Consider the following 20,328-nt stretch of genomic DNA (forward strand, 5'->3'; position numbering starts at 1 on the left):
GTACAGCTTGAATAGAGGAAATAATGTATTTTATTAGCGAATAACATGTTTTCTAATATTTTTTGAAAAACCCTAAAACTCTACCCGCAAGTGTGGCCACTGTTTGCTCTTGATTTTGTATCTCTATTTCTGCAGAGCCAATTACGAGTGCAAGATATCACTGGCAAGCAGAAAGTGCATTGGCAATTGCAATTGCCACTGATAGCAGCCTATTGATGCAGTGCAACAGATGAAGATGCAACAGAAAGCGCAGCTGCAATCGTCACGTACGCGCCTCAATTAAATGCATCGCATCACAATAAAAACCAACGCGAAATCAGCTCAGATTCAGATTCAACAGCAAATCATCAACAGCAAATCAACGAAACCGAGTGGCAAATCGAAAGGGACGGCGGTTGACAGGCGACTAAAAGGCCAAAACACCGAACACAAACTACGAGGCGACTAACTGGCCAAGTGGCACACTCAAAGCCCAGAAACACGGGGCAACTGCAAATAAACAAAAAACAACAAAACAACAAAAAAATCAGAAACCAAAAACCGAAAAAACCAAAAACCGAAAAGCCAAAGCAAAACAACAGCGGCGCAAAACAATACCGAATGTGAATAGGGATAGGAATACGGGCGCTATAGATATGGAAATAAAATACATATAGTACATGGATGTAACCAAAAGCTGAAGAAACACCGGCCGCACCTCTGCCGCAGTCGACGTCGGCGTTGGCAGAAGCAGCGACAGCGGCAGAGGCGTCGACAGCCCACGCAAACGTCAAACGGAAAGGGAGAGACCCCAAAAAGAGGCGGAGAATCGGGGGGAGCGCTAGGAAGTGTAGAGAGCCGACGTCTTCATACCCCTCAATATAGTAGGAACATACTAGGGTGTGAACAATGGCCATACGACCCTTTGTTATTTATTTAAAAATGCATTCTTTTATTCAAATTAATTATTATTACTTATCATCTTCCCTAAAAACCCCTCTTTAAATTTCCTTAAAATACTATTACGAAAGTATGTCATATTTACAAAAGTAACCAAAGTGCCGATAGAAATGGTAATTAAGTTAAATATTTATTAGTCTTTCTAGACAATGAAAGCCAATTCAAATTCAAAAGCATACAATCGCGATCCCCATCTTTATCAATTTCGAGTGCTGGAAATTGATAGAGGATCTTAGCGATAATGAAGTGTGCCTCATTCGAATTGAGTTAGGATCGTCATATTATTCACTCATATTCACTAATGCAGCTAAAGAGTTGGTTCTGCAGAATTCACTTATCAGCTGGTGAGTCACTGCAAGCGGGATATCCAGCTGATATGCCCCACGTGAGTGCTGGGCATATTAAACGCCACACGAATGGCTTTTGAATAATATTTACATTCATTCACCTGAACGAGTGCGAGTGCCAGTGTGAGTGTGAGTGTGAATGCGAGTGTGAGTGTGAGTGAGTGAGTTGCGTGGCGTGGCGAAGGCGGCCAAATGCGAGCGAGTTGCGTTGTTAATGTGCGCAAAACAATGCTGAAACCACGACGATCGGGGGAAACTGGGGGCTTGGAGCTTGGGGATCGTCCCAGCAAAATATAAATGACGAAATTATGGCAGCAACTAGTTATAAACAATGCACATTAAATGGCAGCGGCAAAGACAACAAAAGTAGAAGCGACTGCTCATCACAAAGTTAATTCGCATATAGAAGCAGACTAAAATGACAAAAATATTGCCTAATTTGCAAATAAAATATTATTAGAATTATATTCAAAATGTGAAATAAACTACAAATTGATTCAAATAAACAGACTTTACAAGCCCAGTTCATAAAATGTTTTGAATAATATGAATTTAACTATTTAAAGCTCACAAAAGAACATTTAGTTTTAGTTTATCTCTTTCTGTCAAGCATATTTTCCTATAAGAAATTATATAAATATTACGAATATATTACGAATTTAGCAGTTTTACCCAAATGTTCAGTACGCCATAACGTGACTAAAAATGGATTTATCCTCGCTTATAGTCTTAGAACATGGAAGTACAGAATTTTTAAAGGAATTGAGAGGAAATATATGTAATATACAGATTTAGGTAAGCAAAAGGGCGCGAATCAACGAACGACGGCAACGTCAATTGAAAGTGGGCAGCCGGAGGACGAGGCGATCTGGGTATCCTACTCCTATCTCTGATCCTGTTTCTGATTTGGATTCGGATTCGGATCATTATCGAGCCTAGACGGGGCTCTCCAGGGTGCTGCCCGATGAGGAGGTGCGCAGCTCGCAAAGTTCCTGCATTAGATCCCGGAAGAGCATGGGATTCACGTTGACGCTGACCTTCATCATCAGGAACCAGTCGCCGATGGTGAGGTCGCGCAGGGCGCGCTTCACATGCCGCTTGGTCATGAACCGCAACTGGCTGCGTATCATCTGCTCCCGAAGATACCCGCTGCAGATCATGGCCAGCCGGCAGAGGAGATTCAGGCCGGACATCAGGGCCATCAGTAGGAACCAGGCCCATAGGAAGACGAAGATCTTCTCGTTCAGTATGTTCAGCGGCAGGATGCAGAGGTTGTCCATCACGTTCGCCGTGCCGCTGGCCCCAAACTTGAGCACCTCGCACTTGGCGATCTTGGGAAAGACGCTCGAGGACACGCGATTCCAGCGATCCCAGTCGTAGAACGGAATGGTGGCCAGTGCGTGCAGGTACTTCGACCAGAAGCCGTTCAGGAACACCTCCAGCACCATTATATTCACCACCTGTGGATTAGTTGCCATCAGCTTTATACAAATTATGGTAATTAAATTGGTTCATGAAACTGCATCTTGTAACATATTAGTTATTCAAATTGAAAACAAACAAACAAAACTAATGTTCCCTAATTAAAAATATCAAAGTTGAAGTTCCAGCTTAGTTTTGGCTGAACTCAATGGGTGTATTTCACCCATAACTCGACCGTGAACCCTACTCACACTGATGAGGAAATTGAGGACCTCGCAGAAGACGTACTTGGCCATGTAGCAGAAGTGCATGTCCTCGTAGTCGGTGGTGAAGTACTTGACCAGCAGGCGCAGCCGGGTGTTGTACGTCTCCTCCGAGAGGAGCGCCTCGCCGACCTCCGAGCAGAGTTGCTTCAGCCGCTGGCCCTCCCACACCTTCCACAGGCACGAGGGGAAGTAGAAGATGAACGACTGGAAGAGCAGCAGTATGATGACCCACTGGTAGTAGCGCAGGTACTCCCGCTCCGTCTGGCCACGAATCTCGGGGCCCACGCCCTCGGCTATCGACATGGCACGCGCGTACGCCTCGTTGTACTCCCCAATCCTGCGCAGACTCGATCTGGAGTGCGCTCTGGTGCGAACTCTCGAGGATGACGGCGGTGCGATGGACGAGCTGGTGGCAATGTCGGAGGAGGAGGATGTGGCTGCTTGGTGGATGTGCTGCGGATGAATCAGCGCCAGCGGCTGCTCGCCGAAGTTGTCCAGCTTGAGGATGTAGGTGCCCATGGTCCAGCAGTAGGACTGTATGTACTCGATGTTCTTCTCCTCGCTGATGCACTGAATCGGATCCCCAAAGTACTGGCGCGCGGAGAGGAGAAGCGAGCAGGTGAGCAGTATGACCACGGTGCACTTGGAGTGGATGGTAAAGACGGCGTCGTAGATGCGTATTGACTTGAACTGCAGATACTTGGAGAGCGGCTTCACCGCCGAATACATTTCTTCTGCCTCCGGGAAGAGTTCCTCGAGGACAGCTTCCAACTCTCAACGCTCCGCTCCTCTTCGCCCCGCGTCGCTATCTCTTGATGTTTCTGTTCCCGTTCCCGTTCCCGTTCCCGATTTCGATTCCGATTCCGATTATGATCCTCCTTTGTCCTGGTTCTCGTTCGGGTCTTAGCCCTATAAATGCTGCCCCTCGGAGTACTCACTTCGATCTTCGATGGATGACTATGAATGCAATCGAATTGCCAACCTAGGATGGTAGCCAGTTCACAGATCAGATCGTCGCTCGGTTTTACATATTTTTTTGTCCGTGCCGTCATTATTACCTACTTGGTTTTTTCCCCATTTCACTCTAATATTTTTCACTATGTCAGTTGGGTTCCCCTATGTCACCATCGACCAGTGTTGTCGATTTCTCCCTTATTATAAAGCATTATTTTAAAGCCCATTAGCTGCAAAGTCCATTGCCGACTTTCAGGCATTTCTTAGTTAGAAACAAGAACCCAAACTCTTAGCTCACATTGCTTGCTTGTTTATTTGTTAACCGTATGATTATGACAGATTTGTAGCGATAATTCTCATGATTCAGCACTTCAGCCTTGGCTCTCTAGGTCAGCTCATCGAATTTTGGGGTAAAAGGGGGGCCAAAGCTCCAGTTGTCGCCAGTCAGTCCAAGTTCAGGAATCCAATTATCGAGGGTATCTGCAATTAGGCAAGGTGCGGGCAGCTAATTACCATAAATCAAATAAACTTGTAAAGTACGCTCACGATGACCTTCAAGGTCCAAGAAATAGGTATCACCTTTTGTTTTTTGTGGAATCACAAGCGACAAAATGAGCAAACACAATGAACCCATCTAATATAAATCGTGCATGAAATAATAAGCAGAGACAATCCAAATGGTACTGGGTGATAATAATTTGTATTTTATATTACACTTATATGTAGAGAGAAAAATGATGGGAATGGGCTCATTACATAGATAAATATAAGTTATGGTTTATGTCGATACAAAGAATAATTTGACAGTATATTTTAGACCTACTTAGCAACCCTCTATTTTAATGTTTTAATATACATTTGAATTTGTTGAATTTGGCTCACCTCAAACCGAAATCGGCAAATAAAAATCACAAGACAGTGATGATAAAAAGCTAGTGAAGCAATTGCTGCGTCCCCAACTTAATTGTCATATTTAAATATAATTTACATATTTAGCTGGACAGCCACAAAGGTCACTGAACTTGCTGTTCAGTGCTGTTAACAATTCCATTGTTAAAGTTTCTTAGAACGAAACAATATTAAACAAGAAGAAACAGTAAACATTCAAAGCATTTGAGCTACAACTTAATGCGGCTAAACAATATTGCATTTAATTGATTTTATTGAATTTAAGTTCGAACAAGAACGCAATTATCTTAAACTAGAAAATGCCAAATTGAATTTGGTACAGAAAATCACCATTTCCTGGCCGCCAATCGCATTCAAACAGCTCGCGTCAAGCGCCATTGTCAATGTATCTAAATGCTTCAGCAATCAGATACTTTGACACCTCCGCCTGCAATCCGAATCGTGAAACTCTGGCACAGCAGAAGATGGTGTAAATAACCATAGACTGGTGTTCCCTGAACTTGACCTCCAGTGCCATTCGAAACCACCGACGAGACCAACAAAAACCACTTGTTTGCGGTGGGGGGAGACTCGTCACGATCCACTGATGGAGCTCCTAAGCTCCAAAGCGCCAAATTGAGCGTTAAGAGCTTCTCGTTCGGCTTCCATTTGTTACTTCAATACTTTATTATTATTAATTTATTTGCGCACGATGATGGTGCAGGTTTTTTGTTGTCCAAATTTGAAACTCAAAGGGAAATATGCGGAAGTTCTGGCGGATGTGTGTTTGGTTCTTTGTTCTGCTCGCCACTTGGCTTATTGACTAGATATAAACTTTACAGAAAGAAAGAACTTAATACTTGAAAAATAACCGATTAATTTGTTGTGTCTTTATACTTCTACTTTATGCTGTTGTGATGAAATCACAGGTATATCTTTATCTGCCCTGATCCCCAAATTTTAGATACATGAAAGCTTTGATGAAATCTGAGGCCAAAAGCATTGGTAACACCTCATCAAGTTCGCTTCTGACTATTGTTTTTGATTCTAAATCTGATTCTGTTTCTAATTCTGAGGCTCTGACTTGTAGTTTTCGAGTCTCTAGTACTCCCTTGGACATCGACGTTCCGCAACGCTGAGCGCAGTAACAATTAAGATAGTGGAGCGCAAAGGCAAAGATACTTACGTCGAGATACTCGTGCTGGCACTCGAGTGCCGAAAGAGCTGGCTAGAAAAATCGACTGTCATCATAGTATTCCTAAGCCAGCCAGCAGTTGTTAGTTGGCTAGGTAGCATTATGGCTATATGTAGATACACTTAACTGGGCAGCAGTCGCCACAAGAGCAGCATGTGTATCTGTATCTCTTGGTCGCAAAAACAATTGTTTATTATTTACGAGCATGGAAGGAGGCGTTCCCCGCAGGCCCATATCTCAATGTCCCCTTCTGCATATGGCCAGCATTAATTTCGTGGGCCTGGTCAAGTCGTTTAGGTAGCTGCACTGCGACTAAAGAAGTGCACATCATATGAAACCAAAAGTATAGTAAATTAATGCCGAAAGTTTTATACAATGCAACCAACCCGATCTAAGTACTATCATTTGATTATCTCATTTAATTATTAAGCTCAGTATCAAGTCATCTTATTTTTCTCAGTGCTTGGCGGATTGCAACATTCACCAGGTGTTTTTTGCCCACAATTGGCGGAAGGAAAGTGAAAGATCTTGGATAGTCCGTATACTTTATTAGATCGCCGACATAATCGGAGATCAGCGTAGCCTTATTAACCCCAAGAAATAGAGCCCCTTTCAATTTGTCAGCTCTTGAGTTGTTTATTATTATTATGATTTTAACCTTCATTTGCTGATCGCTAATAAAGCTAAGTGTGTGCATAAAAAAAACTAATTTAGATGACAGATGCTGCTAATTGCCAGCACACTTCTTTTTATTAATCAATTTCTGTGTTCTGTGTTTTTCTACCTCTACCATTATATTAGGATTTTTTTTAACTTGGACCATTTGTTTGTTTAAAGTTGGGCCACCTTTTCAAAGCCAAAACAAAGTTCAAAAGTTCCACTCAAGGTTTGGTTTTTTGGGAATAGAGTGTTGAACTCACCTTGAATAACCTTTTATTCACGAAATGCATTCGCAGTTTACTCACACTCACCCCAGACGATACACATTCCCTTGTATTTGGATTTATAATTACATGTATCTGACCAATTAGCAAACGAGTGGCGATGTTGTAAACACAAATTAATGGAAAAAACACTCCTACTGGGAGGCCCAATAAAATAAAAGCCCTTTGCCAACTGGTTTTGCAGCATATTCTACTTCCGCAGCACCAACATGGATTTCTCTATCATTCATTCTCTATTCAAAACGAATTTTATTGTCTTTGGCTCCAAAAAACCTTGACCGTGCCCCACAAGCTTGGTTTTTTATTGGAAATAACCTCTCGGCGAATTAGCGATCCCACAGATCAATGCTAACTTCTTCTATTCGGATGCTCTGCATGCGGTGATTAGCAAATTTCCGCTAAGTTAAATAAATAAATAAACACCAGATGCGTGGGGATTGAATACACGAAGGAGAACCCTTCTTAGATGTTTTGTATCTCTAATTGAAGAATTTTAAAATATATAAAACTCCTTATGTGTATACCTACTATCCATACCATATTCATAATTTACAAAAATAAATAAATACGTATTTTATAATACATATTCATAAATTAGTAGCTAAAATGCAGCTGTGTTAAGTAAATTGTTTATGATAAGGCTTTAATAACAGAAGTGTTATATATTTACAGCATATTCACTCCACTTATTACTATTGGTGTCATATACCCTAGATAGTTTGGTTTACATAGCATTAAAAGGAGAAATAGTTTTGTAAACAGACGCATTTATAACTTGAATTCTAAGCTCCATCGAATTTTCCCCCTGCAGTGCGAATGTAAAGAGCCCCATATAAATGTATTGTTTACACTCTCTACAGTCTTTACTCTAGAACCCAGGTGAATATTCCTAGAATCAATTGCTTTACTTACTAATTGCTACTCTTGATTCGCAATCGAGTCGAGTGCTCACCTTGGTGATAATATCATCCTCCGGCTGCTCCTGGGGCGGTGCCATGGCTGCTGCTCCTCGGATGTCGGACTCTTCGGAAGGCTAGTTACAAACGATTATGATCTGCACCAACAGTCCATAGATTGTCATTTCTTCTGGCTGATAAACTCGCGAACTCAAACAACAACAACAAAATATATGTGCTTAATATGGGGATTACAAAAAAAAAAAATAAAAAAAAAGTGATGTTGTTTCTAGGTTTGCGCTTGATCTAACAAGTAAGTTGAATGCTAAGTGGCATGCAGTGAACCGCCTCGTCTGACACTCCGTTTTCGACTGAGTGAGTTCGACTCACCATATCGATATAGTCGCCAGGTTTTTAAAGTCGGCAAACCGAGAAACGCGAGCAAAACGCGCGGCATATGGCTTATGGCCAAAAAACTGGTTATTATCGTTCTGGGTTCTGGGTTCTGTGTTCTCATCGCTGGTCCTCAGTCTCTATTCTCATCGGCGGTCTTGTCTTCGGGTTTTCCCTCGCTCGCAGAAGAATCTGAATTCGTGTCCGAGTCATGATCAGAATTGGACCCACCTGTGGGGGACGTGACGTCAGGTGAACTTGCCGCTTGAACTTAAAGTTGAAGGCCACGCTGAGTCAGCTGGGAAATGGCGATTGCCGCCGCCAAGTGGAAAATGCAAAATGCAAAATGCAAAATGTAAAATGGAAATTCAATGGATATTAAGTGCTCAAGTGGCAGCTGCAATCAGCCATTGGCATTGGCCATAATAGGTAGAGATACATACGTAGATACGAACGTACGCACATGCAACCGAGCTGAGCTGCGACTAAAATCGCCCTTGAAACGCTGACAAACCGCTCGAAATGGTTTTTCACTTTTATTGTTTTTTCTCGCTGCACTTTGGCGAGCGTATTAGTTAGTTTGAATTGCAACGGGGGACCAGTCGGTCTGGTTATGCCATAAAAACTAATTTTTTATACAGCCTATCAAAGTAATCGCAATAAAGAGCCAATAAAAAAGTGGATGCCAACGAATTTCCATTAGCATCAGTTCAAAGGGTTAATTAATGACTAACTTTAGGTAAACCTTAATAAGAAGTGGTCGAAATAATCAGTGGAAAATTGTAAATTAAATTAGTAAGTAAGTAAGTTAAATTTTTATCAACTGACCTTATTTATAGATATACATATAATACAACGTTATATATAAATAAATACAACATTATTATACACTTACCACTTGTTAAAAATGATGTTTGATTACTTTGACTAAAGAATTTTGCGTGGTTTATCCAAAATTGTAACTACATTAAAGTAGTTCTTTTTAATAAAATTTACAATATAATTAAGAATTTTTTAAAAACATTTTCAACAAAACATTGTTTGAATGCTATTTGCTATATTCCAAGATTTTATTTAAATTTTGAGAACCCCTTAAGAGTTCTTCCAAAGCAAAGAGCATTAAGTTCGATTCGCAATGATTTTCAAGCTGTCGTCCACCAGGTTTGGTGGACATTTTGACGAGTTGTGCTGCGCCTACACTTGAGTGCGGAGTCTAGAGCTTGGATTCTTGGATCTTGGGTAGTGGGTCTTGACGCAGTCCGGTGTTTCTACTGCACAAGCGCTTTAAGTTCAATGCAAACTCGAATGGTGACCAAATTGGGAGGAGGCAACCCAACCGGACCGGCCAACGAAAGGCGAGTTGCCGGGTGGTTTGTGTTCAGAGTCACAGTCATAGTCCAATAATCATCAAATGTAAGCCGAGCGTAATTAAAAGCCAATCGTTCCAAGGTTATCCGCACGCACACACAGCCCAATAATAATCCGCCTGCCAGGCACATTAATAATGAATTGGTATCTTTGATTAGGCGCGGACTCGTCAAGAACCGCTGAAAGTGCTCAACTTAAAATTGATAAATAATAAATCTGAAAGGGAAACTCCTCTTTGATGCCTGACAGGTTCAAGCCAGTTGGGAATTATAATTGGTTAGCGCTTGACTTTGATGACTCTAAAGCTGCAATTGGCATGAGAGATAAGTTTGCTTATTCGCCTTTGTGTACATAATAATTTCATTTAATATTGTATGTCTTTAATGCTCTTATGATTTATATCTGATAGTTTGATATTTATTTTATTAGTTACTAACCTTAAAGTTCCCCCTATCTAGCATCGATGGCTTTATCCCTGCAAGAACCCATCATAAACTCGGTCCCTGTTCACTTCCTTCCACATTTCGTTTACTTAGCAAAAAGGAATTAATCGACATTTAGATGTTTACAATATAGAATTATGTACAAAACATAAAATAAAGCGCTACACACGGTGGTGGAAACGGAAGGAAAGGAAAGGGACAGAGGATCGGGGACGCGGATTAGGATCGGCAAGGTCCAAAATGCAATGCCAGAGAGTCTTTAATGCAAAGTATAAAAAAATTCAATTACATCTAGGTTTGAGCCACGCGAGGAGCTGCCGCAGCAGGAGGACAGAACGGTAGCCGCGTTTCCGACTAACTAATCTCGTACTGATATGCATCGTCAGAGTCCTCGCCACTGGATAGGTCCCGCTTACGACGGCGCTGCTCCCGCTTGCTGAGCTTCTTGGCGGCTGGCGCCACTTCCGGTTCTGGCGGCGCCAGAGGCTCCTCCTCGGGGAGCTCTTCCTCGATGGCAGCCGCATCATCGTCCGGCTCGTTGGCCTCCTCCTCGGCCCGCTTCTGCGTCTTGACCAGCTCGCAGAGATACTTGTAGCGCACCAGGCACTCCTCCTTGGTCTTCTCCGGCACACTGTTGGCTATCTTCTGCCAACGGTCACCGCCGGCCGTCTTTCGGTACTTAACTATCGCTGCCTCCAGGGCGCGCTGCTGCTCTTGCGTCCAGTTGGTCTCCGGAATGAGCATGCTCTTCTCAGCCGAAGCACCAGCATTTGCAGCTGCCTTCTTGACTTTCTCCTTACGCTGCGCCTGCTGGGACTCCTGGACCAAAGCCTCGGCCACGCTGTCCGTTTGGCCGGGAATGCGGTAGCCGTTCTCCTTCATCTTGGCCGCCATGAAGGTCACCTCCTGAACGCTGCGGTTCATCGATTCGGCGATGGTGTTCCAGCGGCTGCCCGCTCCGCCTGGATACTTCTTTACCAAGCGTATCAGCTCTGTAAGATCCTCGTCAGTCCAGAAGCCACCGCTCACCGTGCTCTAAAAGTAACAGCATGCTATTAGTAAGGTTTCAAATTTACTGGAAAACATGGAAACATGGCATTATACCTTCTGGGAAGCAGGACGAACTGCATCGTCATCGGTCATTTCACGCGCCTGGATCTGCGAATAGCCGCGCAATTCCTCCTCGGTCTTCTCTGGCGCCTTGGTGTTCTGCTTACGCTTGCGCAAATTCTCCTTGTGCTCCTTGCGCAGACGCGCCTGCTCCTCGGCCTCCCGCTCTAGTTCCTCCTGACGACGGGCGGCCTCCAGCTCCCTGTGATGGCAAAAAGGATAAATCAATTAGTTAATTCCATTTTCACTCGGTTTCACGTGTTAACTATTCTACGCTAATCGAATTTGAGTACCTTATCTGTGGTCATATCAAAATACAGAATGCTAGGTGTTTCATTTGATTATCTCGCGACACAAAGACTCACAGTATTCTTTCTTCGGAATCTATCAAATGATGCAAGTCATCCTAAGGTGCATTTATGAGTAACATTTTTTTAAAGTGTTTGCATGGTGACATATCGTTTTCCTCTTTTGTTTCTCAATATAAATGTCTATAATTTGGCGAATTGTTCTAACTGCGTGGCTGAAATGAAAAGAATGCTAGCATTCCAAAAAACACTATGACCACACAAAATTTGAACTTAAATGAGAAACTACCTAACTTGTAATACTAAATATCACTCTGCATACAATGAACTTAAGAAAACCACAAAGAACGATAAGAGTGGCTATGTAAGTTATCAAAACCTCATGCAATACAAAACTAGAACTTGGTTCCGTTTTCGCCTAATAAACTAAGAACCTACGATACTGAACTTACTGCCTGCGCTTCTCCAGGGCCAGTTCCTTGAGCTCGTTGGCCTTGCTGAATCCGTTCTTGATGGTGCGTGGCAGGTTCCACAGCGCCAAGGGGATCTGGATGGGCAGGGTGTTCAGGAGCGAGGGCATCGGTATCTCGCTGAGGATCACGTCCATGTCGATGTTCTTGTTCTTCTTCTGCAACTTTTTCAGCTTGGTGCCAAAGACCTGTTCGGCGGTGTATTTCTTTTCGAGATAGGCCGCCCAGGCGAATAGATACTGGCCCACGGTGGTAATCAAGAATAAGATGAAGGCGCCCTCGTAGAGGCCGATCTTGCGCATCCGTCGGTAATAGTAGAGGGCAGACTTCCAGTTGGGCATGCCCTCCTTCAGCACCCGGTCGTACTTCTCACGGCGCGAGGGATCCTTGAGGACCTCGTAGATGGAAACGAGATTGCGGAACTGGATGTTGGCATCCTCAGCCGGATTCTTGTCCGGATGCAGGACAATGGACAGGGTACGGAAGGCGCGCTTCACCTCGGCGCCCGTTGCCGTTTGGTTGATGCCCATGAACTCGTAGAAGTTGCGGTTTACCTCCTCAACCAAGTCAAAGATTTCCAGTTCCTCCGAGTGCCAGGCGCTGGCGCCAGTGGCGCAGAGCAGCAGGAGGCCGGCCAGCATCAGCTCCATACGCATCATCGTCGTTGTCCGAGTTCCAAATCCAGGTCAGGTCCAAATCGGAGTAAAATCCAAATTTAATACGGCAGACCCACGCACGCACCACACATACACACACACGTAAGCAAACACGGACGTGCTCAGCTGGAAAGTGGCAACGTCAGCAGCCGTCAGACCGGCGTTGCCACCACTCGGAAAGGGTTATGTATCAGCTAGCTATTTAGCGAGATTTCAAAAATATTTACGATTTTCCGTTATATTGCTAATATAATTTACTTAATTAATTTTGTAACTATTGTTTGGCCCTGGCAATGCTTATTAATAATTATTTGTCTTACAATATTAGTTTTGGTAACTCGAATTATTTGATAACAGCGAATTTGTGAGACAACATTTCGTATTTTCTTATTAACTGGACTATATTATTAATAAGAGTAGGGCGATCATTACATTTGACAAGTTCTTCCTGAAACTATAAAACAAATTCCTTTTTGTACCGATTTTTTTTAGCTAGATACATTCTTTTCACCTGTTTCTAACCAAAACGCCCACCACTGACGACATTTATCGATAAAGTATCGATGGTGCTGCACTTGTGCAACTAAATGAATAGAGGCGACGCGACGTTTCAATCTTATAAGAATAGGGAATCAAGCGACAATGAAGCTGCTCCATGCGCTGTGGCTGCTGAGCAGCCTGCTCCTGGTTTCGAGCCAGCAGAATCAGACAGCTAACTCCGCCACCAAGGACGCCCCTGTGGTGGCCAATGCGACGAACGTGACCCAGGCCAAAGTGATTGCAGGATCGAAATCGGAAACTGGATCTCCGGGAGCTGCCAGCCAGTTGGTGCCGGGTAAGGATGCAGCTGTGTTGCAGCTGGATAAGGACTCCAACAAGACGGCCGCGGCAGAAAATGCAGGCAAGAGCACTGACACAGGCTTGCCTCCCGTTCCTTCGGCCACTTCCAAGCCGGCTGTGGTGCAAAAGGTGGCCAAGGAGGCAACCACTACGACCTCCACCACATCGACTTCAACTACGACCACCACCACGGCCAAGCCAGCTACAGGATCAGCTATAGTCACCGAGGGCCAGTCGATGAAGGACGTCACAAAGCCGGGCAACTCGTCCACCAATGGCACGGCCACATCCTCGAGCAACAGCACCAACACCGCCACCACCAAAAATGTCAATGCAACCAACATCGCAACCACGCAAAAGCCAAAGAAGCCACCGGTGGTCTGGAGCACCGACATACACCAGGAGGGGGAGGATATGGCCGAGCTGGAGAAGGGTCAGGACAAGCTTGCTACAAAGGGCGGTCCCACCCAGCTACTGGCCACGCCTCCGGAGCCCATGGTGCAGGGGCTCACTGGAAGTAATCTGGCCGATCACGGGGACAACGGGTATGTGGTGCCTATTGTTACCGTGCTGCTGACCGTTCCACTGGCCATCGGTGTAGTGACCATCATGTATCGCCGCTTCCGCGACATGTGGAGCACCAGACACTACCGCCGCATGGACTTTCTGGTGGACGGCATGTACAACGACTGACGAAGACGCGGACGACAGCCAGGCGGCAAGGGCGGCCACTTCTCGGGGTGCTCCTCCACCTCCTCCGGTGCCCTCGGATGATTATTAGTTGTTTAAGTTATACACGACTGGATGTGCTTGCATTCAATGCAAGGTCTCCAGATCGAAAGCAGAGTGAGAGAAGCGGAGAGCAGAGAAGGCGTTAGGACGACGACACAAAACTATGATATTGCTCAGTCAATTAGAGGAGAAGGAGAAGGAGAAAGGGATTCGCCTGGTAGCGTGGCTAGAATACCCTTCCGAGCGGCCAAATTGAATTTAAACCAACTGATTTTCTACACTAAATTCGAGTGGACTCTTAAGTTTAGGCATTTGGATTTTTGTCAAGCATTTGTTACCAATCAAATTGATACCGACACATATATACATATATATATATATTTATATATCTACTTAGGCTGCTGTATATCGAAGGCTGCGACCAATCGCATCGAACTCTCAACCATCAGCAACCATCAGCATCAGCGCAATTAGCAATCACACATTTACTCCACAATCTAGCCGTAATGTGCCTTACGAATCAGCTCTATATACATATACACCTCTACACATGATATTCTCCATCGACGATGCTTTGAGCTGATTTCTTCGCATTTACTTTACGCAACCAAGCAACACTCACTTAAAAAAAAAAAAAGAAAGCAGCAGAAACCAAAAATCACAAGCAATCGGCCTGAAACAAGCAAATTTATTGCATTACCATGTGTATATACATGAATATACATATATACATACATATTTCTTATTGTTATCAATGTAACATCTACAATAAAGCAAAAAGGCGTCAAAAAATGAAATACTAGGAATTGTAGTTTATTTTGAAGAGCCCTGGGGATTACACATTACATAATTAAGAATACGACATAAATTTTCCCTTCTTTAAACAAAATTGATTGCTTATTCAGCAAAATGCAAACACTCGCAATCTAGAAAGACACGATCATTATTTTGCTTTTAATACTTCGTTGAAATGATAGAAATTAATTACAAGAAAATTATACTTCTCGCGGAAATGAAAGAGATAATAATGTGAGTTTTATAAATATTTAAACGTTTTAGTAGTTAAGAGACTAGAAAGAGCTTTGTTTTAAATGGCATTTCATTTCTTTTTAGTCATACTTATTGTTCAAACTTTTTTCGGTAGTGTAAATAATGATTTATGCACACCAGCCTTGTGTATTCAATTTTCTTGCACTAAATCTTCTGGTTAACCCATTAATGTCTTCATTTATGCTTTATGGTCGGGAACACACAATCCACGCCATTCCAAACACCTCCGCTGGCCATATTCCCTGGGAGATTCGGGAGCCCCAATTGTTGTGCGTCCGAAACTCTGACCTTTGGTGATAATAGATCACCAGCGCCTGCTCCTCGCGTCTTGATTTAGACAAATGGGGAACGGGAGGAGACTCCATGCATGCAGCCATCCACCTCCAGCCATCCAATGGGCCATCCACCCAAGCTACAAAATAGTGTAAGATGCGCGAGAAACTGCCGAATGCTCTCAATGAAGTGCTTTATAAATGATCTCCATCTGCGAAGTTGATCGTACGTTGTTGCCATAATTTAAACAAAAAGAAACAAACTACCAACAACACGATCCATTGCGGGTGTGCTGGGAAATTCGGAAAAGCGGGAAAATCGTTCGGCCACGAGAATGTGTGAAATGTGCCGAACTATTGCCGCTGCCACCGTTTTCACCTCTGTCTAGGATACATTTTATAATACCCAATAAAATATAGGACCCAGGGTATGATGTATTCCTCAAATATTCGTTTGTAAAATATTAAAGATGTGAGAAGCTGTAGCTAAAATTATTTCAAAAGGTATATACATTAGGGAATTATTAATATGAAAACAACATTATAAATGGCTACAAAATTAACTTTAATTGTAAATGAAATCTTCCTTTAAATAAAAAAGTACTTTTTTATGATAAAGTATCATTTTTAAATATAATAGAGATGTTTATCTCCGGAGTATATGAAGGGAAATTAAAAGACGACCTATTTCTTTACGAAGCTTGGGTGATTATTCACTAGCTCGGACTTGCACTCGTATTAAAATCCTAAAAGTATAAGGTATTTCCTAGTCGAGACATCGGCTGTTATATGTAGAATAGTTTGATATTTCCTGTCTTTGCCTCTGCGTTTGGCTTTGTTCATTCTTGGCATGCTCATTTTAAAACGTGCGCTGGACGCGTGCAGTTCTCCAGTTCGACCCGTTTCCGTTTCGAAAACCCCGTGAACTGGCCATCGATTCCCTCCAATCCAATCCAATCTAATCCAATCCGATCTAATCCGATCCGATCCTATTCGATTTGATCCAAGTCTGGAACGTGTCCTGCCGCAATGCATCCTGCCTCGCCGCATCAGCACCGCGCCCGCCTGCACGTCGGCTCGCCAGGATCGGGTGGCATACAGGCCTCCTCCTCCACGGAGACCTTCCCGTTGACCCCGCAGCACCAGTCCTCGCAGCATGCGGTCCACATCCCGCCGCCCCCCTCGCTGCCCTATCAGGGGCTCAAGACCTGTAAGCACGGAGTAAAGGGTTAATAACCTTAACTAAGTTTTTAAAAATCATTCACATCATAAGTATTTAAATCAAAAGTATGATCGGTTTTTGTTGAATTTGTGTTGCGTCTTATTAAAAGCGAACTTAAAGTGATATATCCTTAGGGAAACTAGTTCCATATTAAATATCAATCCTTAAACAAGTATGAATGATATTACATGTATTATAACTATATCACATATCAATATTAAATATCAATCCTTAATCAAGTATGAATGATATTACATGTATTATAACTATATCACATATCAATATTAAATATCAATCCTTAATCAAGTTTGAATGATATTACATGTATTATAACCCTATAAGTTAATAACTTTTGAAAGGCCTAAAGAAACGATCATGAGTATTGATAACTTTAATTACATTTACTTTTAATTAATTATAGCCATTTGGTAAGCGAATCAATGAAATATTTGCAGTCTGATTAATAAGTGAATGAAATTATCGCGTGTGTGGCAAGACTTCGCTGATATCTGGACCGGATTTCCAGATGCATATAACCAAATTATTCGCTCGGCGATTTGTTTAGCTCATAAAAATACACGCACATTGACTGCCAGATACAAATAGTTTTCCCCCCTATAAAAACCACCGCACGCACACATGACCTCACAACGAAGTCTAGTGTATCTGAATAATTCATAATTCATAATTCATAAATCGGGCAAATGTGCGATTAATGCGATATGAAATCATAATCAAGGCAAGGCGCGCGAGGTGAGTCAGTAGTGAATCGAATCACTCGTGGATCGGAGAAATGGATCTGAATCGACTCATTGAATCGATCGATCGATCGTGTCGACCACCTATGAAGTATGCAATATAAACTGTGCGCCGACATATGAAAATAAATAGAGGCTATCGGTGTGGACCGGTACGGATAAGCAGTACGGATCGTACGGATCGTACGGATCGTATGGTCGAAACTCGAAAGATAAACAGAGCGACGGAATACTCAACACCCCGGGCACGGACGTAAACATGGCCAGTTGTGGAGATCTGGAAATAAGTCCATATACTTGTGGTACCTCCGTTGGCCGTTGGGTAAAGGCAAACACAGAAATTCGAAATCAGAGATCATATTCAATGTCTGGTCCATAGCCATAAACAAAAATGCCCAGCCATGTACATACATACATACATACATAGTTAGTCAAGCATAAAAAGCCAAGGCAGCCTGTTTTGTTGGATATTTATGGAACTCGTGGCATTTGTACTAGATCAAAAGCAATTTGTACAAGTTAATTGCCCCAAAACAGAACCGTGGAATATGCTGGCGCAATTGAAACAATCGCCCTGATTCGAATAACCGAAGCCACTTTCCATTGTAAACAAACAAACAAGCAGCAAACATTTCGAAAGGATCATAAAAGAAGCGATTGGAAAACAAACTGTTGGGTCAGTCACTTGCTCGCTTTTCCAATCCTATGTACTTATGTATATCTTGTAATCATCAAGTGTTTATCTAATGCATACGAGTAGTATTGGGATCAGTTTTCATTTTACGGAGCTCACAAACACTCCAGAAATACACAACACTTTCCGCGAATTCTTCAGCACACGCTGAATTTGATGAGTGTAACTATGGGTGTAAATATGAGTGTAAATATGATGGGTGTACATATGATGGGTGTAAATATGATGGGTGTAAATATGATGAGTATGGTGAGTTGCTTCTAAAAACTGAAGACTTTAGTATCAAATAGCTAAGCAATAGTTATGAAAAAGTTGTTTAGTTAAAGTTAAATTCGAACTGGTACCCATTTTCATAACAAACAAGTGGCGCCGATACTAATTGCATATCTACAGTTAACGGAGTTTAGGTTTCAATATGAGAAACTCTAACAAAATGATGAAAAAGTTTATAAGCCTAAGCAAACGATTTAAAACCAATATACCAGCTTATAAACAAATAGACTACGTTTCCGCGAAATCTTCAGCCAAATGGCTGTTGTTTACATGTTGTTTCTAAATCGAAATCTTTTTCCAAATCTTGCAGCTGAAAACGATGACATGGGCTGCGTGGAGATCCTGGCCACGGTGGTGTCCGTGCTGATCATGGTGCTGACCTTCCCCATCTCGGTGTTCATCTGCTTCAAGGTGGTCTCCGAGTACGAGCGAGCGGTGATCTTCCGGATGGGTCGCCTGCGCAGCGGCGGAGCCCGTGGTCCTGGTGTCTTCTTTGTGCTGCCCTGCGTGGATGACTACTATCCGGTGGATCTGCGCACCGTTTCCTTCGACGTGCCGCCGCAGGAGGTGCTCTCCAAGGATTCGGTTACAGTGACCGTGGACGCGGTGGTCTACTATCGCATCAGCGATCCTCTGAAGGCGGTCATCCAGGTGTACAACTACAGCCATTCGACCAGTCTCCTGGCGGCCACCACGCTGCGCAATGTGCTCGGCACCAGGAATCTCTCCGAGCTGCTGACCGAACGCGAGACCATCTCGCACACCATGCAGATGTCCCTGGACGAGGCCACCGATCCCTGGGGCGTTAAGGTGGAGCGCGTGGAGATGTAAGTAGCCAGCATCTCTATCAATGATACATGATCCATGATCCATGATCCGCTTGCAGCAAGGACGTCTCATTGCCAACTGCCCTCCAGCGGGCGATGGCCGCCGAGGCGGAGGCGGCGAGGGAGGCGCGAGCCAAGGTCATTGCCGCCGAGGGCGAGATGAAGTCGTCGAGGGCACTGCGCGAGGCCTCCGAGATCATCTCGGCCAGTCCCTCCGCCCTGCAGGTGAGTCTCCAAATGAAGAAGGCACATTTGGAGCTGACACAATTGGTTTCATTCACTTGTCATCCCACTTAGTTGCGATACCTGCAAACCCTGAGCAGCATTTCAACCGAGAAGAACTCGACCATCATCTTCCCGCTGCCCATGGAGCTGCTCACGCCCTTCCTGAACACCCACGCCCACTCGCAGCAGCTGCAACTGCAACACCAGCAGCAGCTGCAACAGCAGCAGCAACAGCAACAGCAACAGCAGCAGCATCAGCAACACCAGCAACATCCTGCAGCGCCGGGGACGCCCCTCCATCGGCACCAGCACCAGCACCACCAGTGACGCTCGATGTCGGTGCTGCAGCCATATCTGGAGGCACTGCATCGCTGCGAGCTGCAGCGGCAGCAGAAGCAACGGCGGACCGGAGCGGCTGCAGCGGGAGCAGCCGATGACGATGACGACATCGTGGGTTTCTTGCTCTAGTGGAACGGCGGCAGCAGCGACAGAAAGCGGAACTGGCCGGAAAATCCCGGAAAACGAGTCACCAAAGAACTCGAATTACATTGGGCTGAAATTCTCTAGATTCTGAAGAGATGCTGACATATTTCGGTTTGAAATTAATATTTTTTTTGTTAGAATTTATCCTAATAAGTTTCCTATTAGTATGCAATATTAGCTCATGCCTCGAAATAGTATAACATTTCTTGTTTTTTTGTCGTCCTTACTTCATTCATAGTCGTTTTAAGCAGAGACGTTATCTTTAAAATAACCAATATTAGTTGTTGTATCTTAAGAATTAATAATAAAAGGAAAAGGCTAACCACTTAAATAAAACAAATACCGATTTAAGC

At 43.6% G+C, this 20,328-nt stretch overlaps 4 protein-coding genes and 1 long non-coding RNA gene across 10 annotated transcripts; 2 read left to right on the forward strand and 3 right to left on the reverse strand.

The window, feature by feature from the left end:
- Positions 1-2,007: 2,007 nt before the first annotated feature.
- LOC120457039 (innexin inx5) lies at positions 2,008-4,109 on the reverse strand. Of its 3 annotated transcripts, XM_039644206.1 has the most exons (3): positions 4,033-4,109; positions 2,960-3,956; positions 2,008-2,746 (listed from the first exon to the last, which is right to left on the reverse strand). In XM_039644206.1, the coding sequence occupies exons 2-3, from the start codon at positions 3,701-3,703 to the stop codon at positions 2,222-2,224; spliced, it is 1,269 nt and encodes a 422-aa protein (XP_039500140.1). In that variant the 5' UTR covers positions 3,704-3,956; positions 4,033-4,109; the 3' UTR covers positions 2,008-2,221. The 3 variants fall into 3 exon arrangements, with proteins under 3 accessions (XP_039500140.1, XP_043862518.1, XP_039500141.1); XM_044006583.1 differs by having other exon boundaries at positions 2,960-4,068; XM_039644207.2 differs by having other exon boundaries at positions 2,618-2,746; positions 2,997-4,069.
- Positions 4,110-4,217: 108 nt separating this feature from the next.
- Positions 4,218-8,217, reverse strand: LOC120455417. The gene is made up of 2 exons (XR_005616745.2): positions 7,908-8,217; positions 4,218-4,408 (listed from the first exon to the last, which is right to left on the reverse strand). It is a non-coding gene; the product is annotated as an uncharacterized LOC120455417 (long non-coding RNA).
- A 698-nt stretch (positions 8,218-8,915) lies between these two features.
- On the forward strand, positions 8,916-20,327 carry LOC120455415 (band 7 protein AGAP004871). Of its 4 annotated transcripts, none has more exons than XM_039641561.2 (4): positions 8,916-9,043; positions 18,751-19,267; positions 19,327-19,492; positions 19,565-20,327. In XM_039641561.2, exons 2-4 carry the CDS (start codon positions 18,765-18,767, stop codon positions 19,817-19,819), a joined length of 924 nt encoding a protein of 307 aa, XP_039497495.1. In that variant the 5' UTR covers positions 8,916-9,043; positions 18,751-18,764; the 3' UTR covers positions 19,820-20,327. The 4 variants fall into 4 exon arrangements, with proteins under 4 accessions (XP_039497495.1, XP_039497494.1, XP_039497496.1 ...); XM_039641560.1 differs by lacking the exon at positions 8,916-9,043 and adding an exon at positions 16,371-16,703; XM_039641562.1 differs by lacking the exon at positions 8,916-9,043 and adding an exon at positions 17,972-18,149.
- LOC120455414 (uncharacterized protein F54F2.9) lies at positions 10,119-12,721 on the reverse strand. Its single transcript, XM_039641559.2, has 3 exons — positions 11,926-12,721; positions 11,160-11,367; positions 10,119-11,090 (listed from the first exon to the last, which is right to left on the reverse strand). Exons 1-3 carry the CDS (start codon positions 12,600-12,602, stop codon positions 10,410-10,412), a joined length of 1,566 nt encoding a protein of 521 aa, XP_039497493.1. The 5' UTR covers positions 12,603-12,721; the 3' UTR covers positions 10,119-10,409.
- Positions 13,138-14,973, forward strand: LOC120455416 (flocculation protein FLO11). The gene has a single exon (XM_039641564.2). It carries the CDS (start codon positions 13,242-13,244, stop codon positions 14,130-14,132), a length of 891 nt encoding a protein of 296 aa, XP_039497498.1. The 5' UTR covers positions 13,138-13,241; the 3' UTR covers positions 14,133-14,973.
- Position 20,328: the final 1 nt, after the last annotated feature.

This window comes from Drosophila santomea, chromosome X (genome assembly GCF_016746245.2).
Source record: "Drosophila santomea strain STO CAGO 1482 chromosome X, Prin_Dsan_1.1, whole genome shotgun sequence".
NCBI lineage: Eukaryota > Metazoa > Arthropoda > Insecta > Diptera > Drosophilidae > Drosophila > Drosophila santomea.

Coding starts and splice junctions, on each gene's coding strand:
- LOC120455416 (XM_039641564.2), top strand. CDS start 13,242: ATGAAGCTGCTCCATGCGCTGTGGCTGCTGAGCAGCCTGCTCCTGGTT.
- LOC120457039 (XM_039644206.1), bottom strand. CDS start 3,703: ATGTATTCGGCGGTGAAGCCGCTCTCCAAGTATCTGCAGTTCAAGTCA. Junction 2,747..2,959: donor TCCTCAATTTCCTCATCAGT/GTGAGTAGGGTT, acceptor ACTAATCCACAG/GTGGTGAATATAATGGTGCT.
- LOC120455415 (XM_039641560.1), top strand. CDS start 16,523: ATGCATCCTGCCTCGCCGCATCAGCACCGCGCCCGCCTGCACGTCGGC. Junction 16,704..18,750: donor CTATCAGGGGCTCAAGACCT/GTAAGCACGGAG, acceptor CAAATCTTGCAG/CTGAAAACGATGACATGGGC. Junction 19,493..19,564: donor CCAGTCCCTCCGCCCTGCAG/GTGAGTCTCCAA, acceptor CATCCCACTTAG/TTGCGATACCTGCAAACCCT.
- LOC120455414 (XM_039641559.2), bottom strand. CDS start 12,602: ATGATGCGTATGGAGCTGATGCTGGCCGGCCTCCTGCTGCTCTGCGCC. Junction 11,368..11,925: donor GCCCTGGAGAAGCGCAGGCA/GTAAGTTCAGTA, acceptor TTGCCATCACAG/GGAGCTGGAGGCCGCCCGTC. Junction 11,091..11,159: donor TTCGTCCTGCTTCCCAGAAG/GTATAATGCCAT, acceptor TGTTACTTTTAG/AGCACGGTGAGCGGTGGCTT.